This window comes from Gavialis gangeticus, unplaced genomic scaffold (genome assembly GCF_001723915.1).
Source record: "Gavialis gangeticus isolate Ggan-Ray unplaced genomic scaffold, GavGan_comp1, whole genome shotgun sequence".
Taxonomy (NCBI): Eukaryota; Metazoa; Chordata; order Crocodylia; family Gavialidae; genus Gavialis; species Gavialis gangeticus.
In genome coordinates this window covers 117,729,815-117,739,942 of record NW_017729022.1, presented here as the reverse complement: position 1 = coordinate 117,739,942, position 10,128 = coordinate 117,729,815, and the positions used below count along the sequence as shown (strand labels likewise).

At 47.5% G+C, this 10,128-nt stretch overlaps 1 protein-coding gene across 1 annotated transcript in view; it reads left to right on the top strand.

Moving 5' to 3' along the window:
• The first annotated feature begins 1,495 nt into the window (after positions 1-1,495).
• Positions 1,496-10,128, top strand: part of LOC109296450 (C-type lectin domain family 4 member D-like) — a 13,250-nt gene continuing 4,617 nt past the window's right edge. Inside the window, exons 1-4 of the mRNA XM_019515861.1 lie at positions 1,496-1,835; positions 4,983-5,099; positions 8,316-8,393; positions 9,898-10,111. Of these exons, the coding sequence (XP_019371406.1) occupies positions 1,769-1,835; positions 4,983-5,099; positions 8,316-8,393; positions 9,898-10,111 (476 nt within the window). The 5' untranslated portion in view covers positions 1,496-1,768. The remainder of the gene's footprint in view (positions 1,836-4,982; positions 5,100-8,315; positions 8,394-9,897; positions 10,112-10,128) is intronic.

Below are 10,128 nucleotides of genomic sequence, written 5' to 3'. Positions count from 1 at the left end.
AGGAAACTGTTAGCAGAGAAAAGGAAAAGGGGATAAAAACCCCCAGCATGGTTGGAAGGGAGAGGAAAACAGAAAGACCCTAAAGTCTGAAGAGCTGGAGCCTGTTACAAGGCTCCCTGAAATTAATGTTGGTCTTGATTTCAAAAGACTCTGGCTTGGAGGCCTTTGGGTGTGTGAAGCCCTTCCTGGATAGGAATCTTTGCCTAGCATGGTTCTTGTCTTGCTTTTCTTTCCTCCTTCTCCTTTTTCAATGTATCTCTCTGTCTTACTCCTGCAATCTGCTATGGTCCCAGTGCCTCAGTTGAGCAGGACTGGGCCCCAGGGACAGCTGTGATGCCTTCTGGTGGCCACCCAACTCCTGGGTCAAAACTTCCCTGAACAACTCCCCCCTAGCTCCTTGCTTGCAGCTTTTTTTTGGGACAGCTTCAGTGCCAATCAGTCCCTCTTCTGGAGCCACCCTGCTCAGGCCCAGGCACTAATCTTGGGCACTGGCCTTATGTGCCTTAAGAGGCCCAGCCTTTCCAGTTGGTAGGCTCTTCAGCTGCCTGCAGGGGTTTCCATTTAGGCAGTGCTGCAGCAAAGGCGGGGGTGCCGAAGCAAAGGGGTGCCAACAGGTGCTGCCCAACTGGGGTGTGCAGGATGGAGCCGCAAGCGACTCATTTGGGGGAGCTCAGGGAAGGGCAGCTCCTGCCACTGTGTGTATTCCCAGGCAAGCATAGGGGGTTGTGCCCCCCAGATCTATGCATGGGGCGAGGGCAGGCTGCCACTGTGGGCTTTGCCTCAGGTGCCAAACTTCCTTTCCATGGTACTGCATTTAGATCAGATGTCCAACCTGCCTTCCTCCATTGGATCTTGACTCATCTGCTTTCAGTTATTATTTCTGTGCTGCCTGGAGGTCTGCTCCTGGACTGCTTATTGTGGTGCAGCTAGCTCCTGGGGTAGTCCTGGTTGTTAATGGCCTGCTAGCTTCCCAGAAGCCAGCCCTTGCTTAGGTGCTAGTCCCACCTAGCAGGCTTAGCTTGCTTTGGCATCCTCTGACTCCCTGTTACACTCAAGGACAGAAGGACAGTCACCCATTGTTTACAATGCCTGTCCCTTGAGGGTAGGAGCAGAACAATGTTCCATTACAAGTGTAGACATGGACATGTCACATCCAACATTTTTTAGCAGAAGGGACAAACCAGGGCTGCTCTTAGCTCATGTTCAGCAGCCAGGAAAGTTAAGCAATGTTCTGTGCTGGGTCACTTGCATCTTTTGCTGGCATGAGTCAAAGGGTAATTTTGCAAGTGCAGATGAAGCAGTGGAGTCAGCCACAGACTGCTAGAGTCAGAAAGAAAGACTCAGAGAAAAGAAGAGGAGAGCAAGGAAACTAAGAAGTAGAAAAGGCACACAGAGATGGAAAGAGAGAGAAACAGGGCTAGAACAACAAGGGAAGGAAAATAATATCCTAGTGGGCTGCCCTGTCATTGCGGAGAAGAGAGTGTAACTTCCTTCTTAACTATTCAATTCCTGTTCCTTTTTTTTAACTCTTGGATTTGCAGAAAGCTGTATGTGCTTTCCTGGGTTCAGAAGCACCAGAGCTGCTCAGGGCATTTTTGGCATCTGAGTATTTGCCAGGTAGTCTCAAGGCTTCCAACTCCTCCGCTGGCCAGGAGAGTGTCCCACAGTAGTAAGAGTCACTCCAAGCTCCACCAAACAGAAAGGCCAGCTGTGAATGTGACCAGACTACAAGGAAAGAAAACCCCAAGGGTCACTGACCAGTCTCTGGATGGCATCGGAGATAACCTATGCTGAGGTGAAGTTCAAGGACACACTGCTCCCTGTAGAGGCCGAAGGTAAATTCATGGCTGTTCAGGGGGATGGGGCTGAGGGTTTGTGTAGTGGTTTATGGAGTCTTCTAATTCTATGGGGCTGTTTCCAGTCCAGCCTCAGGACAATGGAAACTCAGGGAATAGACTGTGGGGCCTGACACCTCAAGGCAGCACTTCTTTCCTGGTGCTAAGAAAATGCTGATAAAGGCAAACTTTTCTCCAACACCTGAGAAGCAAATCTGGGGGATTTTTTATGGTGGAAGGGAGTAAGAAGAAAATTATGGATCTGAAAGATTGATACAGAGGGGGCCACCTCTAGATGATACACATAAGGTTACATGGTAAACAAGGTGAAAAAGGGTAGATGGAGGAATTAGAGCAATACCTGTGACTAGCTAACAAAGAGAAGTAAGATATTACTGGTGTCTGTGCCCTTCACAATGTTGATGGCAGAGCTGCAGGGACCCTTCATGGGCAGCATCAACATTGCCTAACAGTGCTAGGTCAGCGGCAGTAGAGGTAACATCTCTACATAGTGCTGCTGCCTTTGTTCAGAGGCTGGGCAGCTTCATCAGCATCTCTGGGTGCTAGGTAAGAGGAGTCCTAACCAAGATCTGGTTTTATCATGGTGTCTTGTCCCCTGGACCCTCAACATAGCACTGGCTGTCAAGGGGTGGAGATGATGTTGGGTGGGTGAGGGAATGCACTGGGAGAAGAAGGGACCGAAGTCTACCAAGGAGAGATGGGGTTGAACAGAACACCCTGAGATTTGGAAGGGAAGAAGTAGTCATGATTTGGAACATGACCCAATTTTGTGCTCCGTTTTTTCTCCTGAAGAAGAATTAATGTTTAGGAGCCAAATTATTGCTGCCAACCAAAGTAACGTGGATACAGATGTCAATTTATAGAACACTTAGCCAAAAGGAGACATATTCCCTGCTCCAGGCATGTTACAGGCTAACAGGCAAGCTCCCTGTTCTGAGCATGGCTCAATCTGTATTAAATGTGTCAACAATGGCGTGGCAAAAAACAGCAATTCAGCAATGGGCATGTGTGCAGATAGTGATTCCTCTGCCTGGTGACCTTAGACCCCAAGAAGCATGACCTTGTAGACACTACAGCCCCAGGGTCCAGAAGGGCCATGAATTTGTATTTTGTGCTGTCAAAGGTGTTTGTAAACTGACTCTGCAGCTCCAGCTTTAGATTACAAACTGTCCCAGCTCTACAGGGAGCTGCTTAGGGTCTGGCCTCCCCTCCAGAGAATGAGTAATGCAAGCCTGAAGGGTATGACTGACTCAGGGACCCTGGCTGCCCCTGAGGATGGGATGAGCTTTCTCGGGTGATCTGGCTGCCCTCATCCATCAAGATGAGCCAGTGACAGCTTAATATCTTCCCATATCTTGTTCCAAAGAGGTCTGATGAGTCTGCATGTGCTCACGCAGATGGTGCCACATGTGCCCTGTGGGCTTCCTGTGCTTATTCATACCCAGCTGTTGGTGATGTGGTGCATGCATCCAAGTGACTCTAGTCTGGCTGTGGCTTGTTGCTTTGAGAGAGCAGCAGAGCTAGCCCCAGACCCTGTATACCTTGTACTGTCACCTCTAGAGGAGATGGAGAAGGACTTGAATATTAAGTATTGAACAGTGGGACCAGGGCCAGACCAAGGAGAAGTGTGGCAGCATGGTCACAGCCCTTATTAGCTGTGCACCGCATTCACAGGGTTCACTAACTGGTTGCACGGGCTCATGCCAGAGCCAGTGCTTTCACAGGGGTCTAGGGCCCAGGGGTTGGGCTTTGGGCTCCAGAGCTGCACAAAACCAGTGGCTCCAGCAGGACCCTGCTCCAAACAGCTGTTAAGCTTAGATAGATCCTTGAATAGACAGAGATCTGCATTGGGCATACTCAACACAGCTGGAGAGGGTGTGGCTGCACCCACTTAACCCTCTCCTGGGTCCACCCATGCATGTGACATTTACTGTTGTGGCAATCATGAGGAACTGCTAGGGCCATGTTGGTCACGGTAGTGGTGAACAAAGGTGACCACAGACTGCCTACAGTCTTGTCCCTTACCTTGAGTTCCCTGATTATCTTATATGGGCAAATCTATTATCTTTTCTGGTTATGTACAGGGAATAGGGAGATGTCTGAGTGCTCTTAAGGCAATCCTATTCCTTTAACAGGTGACTTACATGCCCAGGAAGGGGTATAGAATTAATTTCTCCTACACAATAATCAGATAACTCAGAGTAGGTCAAAAGTTGCACTTTGGTCATCAATTAAGTAAAATAGGATTCTGCTTAGTGAAGCTATGTAGTAAAAGAGAGAGAAAGAGACTGAGAAAAACAGGGACGGGAACGATCCTTGAGCAAGCACTATTTTATCACTGGAATGGGCCAGGAAGGACTGGAACTGGGTTTTTAAAATCCTCCCTGGGGAGGGGCCCCTTGCCATGCCTTGCAGGATTCAGACATAGGCATGACCACATGCTTCCAGGAACTGAGTCTGGGCTTTGACTGTCACGGCTGGTCAGCAGGAAGATGTATGGCTATGCGGGAAATGAAACCAGTTCCTTTCTTTGAATGTTAGCGGGGAGGTTGCCCAAACCAGTTTTCCATAAAAGCAGTGTTTCAGTGGAAAATGTCTATCCAGTCCTGATAGCTGTCAGTACACTCACTGTGTGCTCTAGGAGTAACACATGTGTTCCCAGCAGAGCACACTCCTGGGCCCCTGACTGTGCATAGCCCCATCTGTCTCCTGGCAGCTGTTTCTGCTGCTTGGGGAATCAAGGATTTTGCACAAGGAAAACACCAATTTCTCTCTGGATTTGAACTAGCACAATAATGGCAGCCCTCCTTGTTCCCTCCATCCTACAGCAGTGAAGGCTTGTTTCCTTTCCCCTCCCTGACACTCCATGCTCTTATGTCCACCTCCATACTCCTTGCTGCCACCTGAAAAAGCCACTCTTCCAAGGGGATGGTCACCTCTCCTTCCCTCTCAGAGTGTGTCCCACTCCCTTCCCTCCTCCTACAGCTCCTTGGTTATGCTGCAGTGTCGCTCACTGTAGACACCAGACAGGCCCCAGCTCCCCATTGGAGGTTGTTTCCCTCTAGTGGACAGGGCTGATCTGAGCAGAACTGACTGGTGTTGTCTTGGGGGTTTCTTCAAAATTAGCACCTCCAGAGAAGAGCACATCTCAGCGTGAACCCTGCAAACCCAAACTATGGGTCCCATGGTTGGTCTCAGCCCTTTTGCTGTTGCTGTGTGTTGCGCTCATCATCGCTCTTATTGGTAAGTGTACATGGACTGACGGATTATCTAGAGAGAAAAGGTAAGTGTTTGGGGAGAGCTCTTGAGGGAAGAAAGCAGGGAGTAAATGAATAAATTGGATCCAAGAGTATAATAGCCTGCTGGATAATTTGGGAATGTTCCTGACAGGGAGTGGGCCTGGGGGTCTGTCAGATTGGGAAAAACTCATCATGCAAACAAGTGGGCATCCAAATATTTGGGCCTGGTGAAAAAGTCTGAGGAATAGTATACGGGGCCCAGTCTCTTTTTCCCGACAAAGGGTAGAAGAAGGAAGAAATGGGCCAAATTAGACCTTGGTAGCTGGTGTCACGGGAAGAGCACATTTGGGATATCAGAGTAGGCTTGGGCAGTGGAAGGAGGTGCATGGTGTGTAGGGGATTGACCTAGAGGACTGTGGCTGCAAAGGAGTGTAATGGTTTATAGAGATCTAGATACAATAGATAGAGGAACATCAGGGAACCAGGTTAGGGGCTGTGGATGGCTCTGGGGTGGGGTTCAGGGTCTTTCATCCTCTGGGTACTGGTTCCACTTTGGCACTGGCTCATGGAGCCAGGGCAGCTCAGGGGAAGTGGAGTACAGAGCCATTTGCCTCTAAAACATCAGTTCCTGGACAGGCTTTCCAATTTCTCATAGCATCTTCCCTAAGAGCCAAAGTTCTCTGCACCTGTCCAAGGCACATGTCTTCCCTGGTAGAAGCATAACTGGTAAGGTTTGTGTCCTGGGCAGCTGCTGCAGGGACAGGTATTGGCACATCCAGCAGCCAAGACGTTAATGCAGCAGCTACCGGGTGTATTGACTGGCTCAACCTGTATTGCATTCACATTGTGACTCACCTGCATCACCCTAGCCATCACCCCAGCCAGTGGCTGCAGTAGGGGGCTGCATTGACCCCCTGGCTTCTGGCTATAACCATCCCTTACTGGAAACTGGGGCTGATAAGGAGATTAGGGACAGAGTGCTGGTGATTATAGGCACTAGTAACAAGGGGCAATCCTGGATTTGGCAGCACAACAAAGCAATTGTCTTTTGAGTCCATTCTAGCACTGCCTTTATGTCGGCTTGTGCTCTGGTTGCCCACACTTAGTCTGCTCTTGCTCCCTGGGGGCCAACTATCCAGTCCTGCAGGGTTCTGGACTAAGTGTCAGTATAGAGTGCTGTTGAGTACTGTTGTGCACTGTTTCACAAGTGTTTTTGTTCCCTCTTCTCATCCAAGCTGCATTCAGTGGTCGGAGACATGTTTTTTGTTGATTCTGAAGCCAAGAGGGACATTTAGACAAGTGTGTCTCAACCCATGGGTCATGACCCAAAAGTGGGTTGCAAGAATTTATGAAAGGGTTGCGAACAAACTTTAAAAATGAATTCTCCTTCAAAAGAGAAAAATGTGGGAAACTGTGGCTTTTCCTCTGCAGGCTGTCAGAGTTCCAGCTTGCAAGGGGCTGCTTAGAGCCCCCCATGCCCTACGCCTTCTGCTGCCCCCTCCCATACATACTGGGTGGGGTTAGGGCCTGGGGGTGAGGGCATTGGGTCAGGACTGACCACTGATGTTTACAAATGGGTCCTGGTAGAAAAAAGATTGAGGACCACTGCTTTAGATTATGTTATCTGACAGAAGGCCGTGGAGTCTTGCTCAGTTGCTCCTGTAGTGAGCCCAGTATAACAAAGGCGATTGAGCCACATCTTCCAGAAAAGCTTCCAGGCTTGATTTGAAGACTTTGGGCAAAGCCAGAAGTGATAGTTTTTGAGCGATCAGGCCCCTGAAAGCACTCTGTAGCCATGACTTAACACACATGCACAGCTGGAGAGTGTTTTAAAAATGTCTGATTGTGCGAAAAATTAACCCTGGTTAGATCAGGTATTACATAAAGATGTCAAAAGCAGAATACATTACGGAACTTGGGTTCCCTTCAAGGTTAATTATTCACCTGGGGGTAGGGGCTGTGCTGATGCCCAGCTTTACCCCCTGGGCTGTCAGGGGGAAGAAGAGGGAGCTGCTGTCTGCTGAATGGCCAGAGGTGTGAGGGAAGGGGATGGAATGGAGCCCCCTTGCCTCGTGGCCCCCCCAATCAGTGGTCCAGCAATATACTCAGCTAACTCTTTTTTAAGACTTTAGGTACAAGTTGTCCGAGGCTGTGGAGTTAAGCTAGATTGGATAGCAGCTCATTATAGTTGTGTAAAATAAATGCGTCACCCTGCTTGTTTCCAAATACAGAACAGAAATATTGATTGTATACTTCTGCCTGTAGTATATTGTTACTGACAATTTACTGCCTACATCTACACCTGTTTATGGGATTTACTGGTATGTCTTTTGATCCCGAGACCCTTAAAAAAAATTCTTTGGTGTTGTCCTGAGCCCTGTCCACTATGGATTTTTGTCCTGTTGTTTTCCTTTGTCCTTCCCTAATAAGTTTTTCTTATTATTGTTCTGCTGATTACAATTTTTAATATTGATTACTATCTGTTTCCCCATTTTTTTTTCTTTTTGCTGTACAATACTTTTGATATCTAATTCCTGCTGTCATTTTGCCATTAAATTAGGCTGGGTTTTTAAGCAAAGTTGTCTTCTTTCTTTTGACCTCACGCCATCTAAAACCCTTCTTAAACATCTGACACATTTCATTAAGACGTTTCTAAATTTTCCCATATGTTTAAAACTGCTGATATATTTCACGGGCTTTAGGAAATTAGCACTTTGGGAGAAACATGGATATTAATTTGCTCATAATGAATATAATCAGGTCAGGGTCACTGGACCCTATGTCATCATCAGTTCTTTCGTCCAGTGAGTGTCTTATCTTTATCCATAATAAAGTCTATAGTACCTTCATCCTATGATTGTAGTCGTATGTTTTGTACTGTGAAAAAAATGATCCTCTATATATTTTGAGCTCATTAAAATCATCACTAGAGCTGTTGCTTGGTCACACCCAGTTTCATATGGGTGTCACACCTTTTTCCTTTCTTGATTGAGATTCATGCGTATATAATTATACAGTTGCTCCCCACAAGCAGGAGGGAGGTCCAGGAACATGTCTGCTGACATTGTAAATTGATAAAGAGCCCAAAGAAGTGTGTGCATGGGAGGGGGAAGGGGCACTGAGGAAGAGGCATTTCTTGCCAGAAGACGAAGAAACTGGGTTGTTCACATGAGAAGGGGGAGAAGAATATTGTACTCACTTTTTTCCTCTTTTTTTCCAGTTATCCTCCATAAAGCTCACGGACTGCCCAAGAATTTTCCAGAGTGGCAGTGTGCCCTGGGGACACCTGGGAGCAAAGGTCAGTCAGTATGTAAAAGAAAGAGGGCAAGTGGGGAATTATCCCCAGTATCAGCATTTAGGGGTGGGGGCCTGAGTCACACCCAGTACTTGACTGACAGCTGTTATAGGATGCTGGGGAGACTGACTTACTAAGGAAGGTGAGCTCAGGATGAGGTTTATGCACACTTAGTGAAGCGTAAGGAAAAAAAAGTGCCACTGTACTGTCAGCTAGCAGGACAGAGAAGGTTTATTGTAGCTGAGAGATGGATAAAGGGGACAAGAGTTGGGGAGAACAAGACATTTGCTAACACCCTGGCCTGTTAGACAGTGGACAAGTCTGTCTCTTGACTGTTTGCTAAAGGAAATGCTCAGAAGCCCAAACTGATCAGAGTCAGTTTATTGACTATGACAGGTGTGTCAAACATACAGCCCATGGGCCGGATTTGGCCTGCCAGAGTCTTATAATCCAGCCCCTGGTGCTTGCCCAGTTGGCCCACATGGTGCACTGGACTGGCCCTGCACACAGTGCCTGGGACATGTGCTGCCCATGGCACTTACTCAGGCCAGGTTGCCACATGTGCTAGAAAAGGCAGGTAGGCAGGTGATCCATGGGCCTGATCCAGCCTGTGTACCAGCCCCACACTACTCATGGGGCCAGATGAGTCTGACACCCCTGGACTATAAGAATTAAGAATATAATAATGAGCATCACAGGCAAAACATTGGCCATCTTTTCATCTGTACCAACATGTCAATGTAGCAGGCTTAATGTATCAACAGAATACCCCAATTCATATAGCTTGCTTGTCTGTCTGTCTGTCTTATTAACTAACAGGGTACTTCAGGCATCAACAATTATTTATTTCTGTATATTTATTAACACCTAGCAGAGTAGCTTCTAATTTCTTTTTCAACAAAGTGCTCCAGATACTGAGTAAACGAAGACACTCAGTCCCAACCAGGCCCAGGAAAAGAAGATGTGCCTTTTAGACATTTATTGAATGTCCTGTGTTTTCAGTATGCATTACTCCTGCTATTATAATGAGGTTTTAAAGTAGTATAACTAAAAGAATCCTCGGACGTAGACTTGACTTAGAACTTGGATGGAGAGTTCAATAGATAGAAGACAGACAGATAATTATTAATGTATCAGTGTATGCTATTAAAACAACAGCTCATGAGTATAAAAAATATAGATACCATATGAAATCACCATGCCTAAAGAAAGGGGTGGAAACCACATTACCAGAGGCTCTGTGGCTTTGTCTAGATGAGGATCTGAAAGCACATTAACTAACCTGTGTTAACCTAGTTTGGATTTCTGCCTGTGTTAGAGAACAGGTTCGACCAACACATCCTTTCTGCCAGTCTAGACAATGGTGTAGAGGCAGGAGATATTCAAGCTGTTCAGAATAAGTGGTAGAAAACAAGTTGCAAAGGGATGAAGAAGAGGCAGCCCAGCAGGGGTTTCCCACCTACACTACAAGGAATATTACTGCATTTTGCATTCTCCCTCCTCCCAGCGGGGACCTGGACATGCTGCCCCATGAGCTGGAAGCCCTTTCGAGCCAACTGCTACTACTTGTCCAGTGATAGCATGTCCTGGGATGAAAGTGAGAAGAACTGCACAGGGATGGGCTCCCACCTGGTGGTGATCAACACACAGGCTGAGCAGGTATCTCGTGTGTGTTGGGGGGAGGGATGGGGATCTCCCCTGGGAGTTCACAGCCAGCCTGGGTGGGACCTGTGGCGGG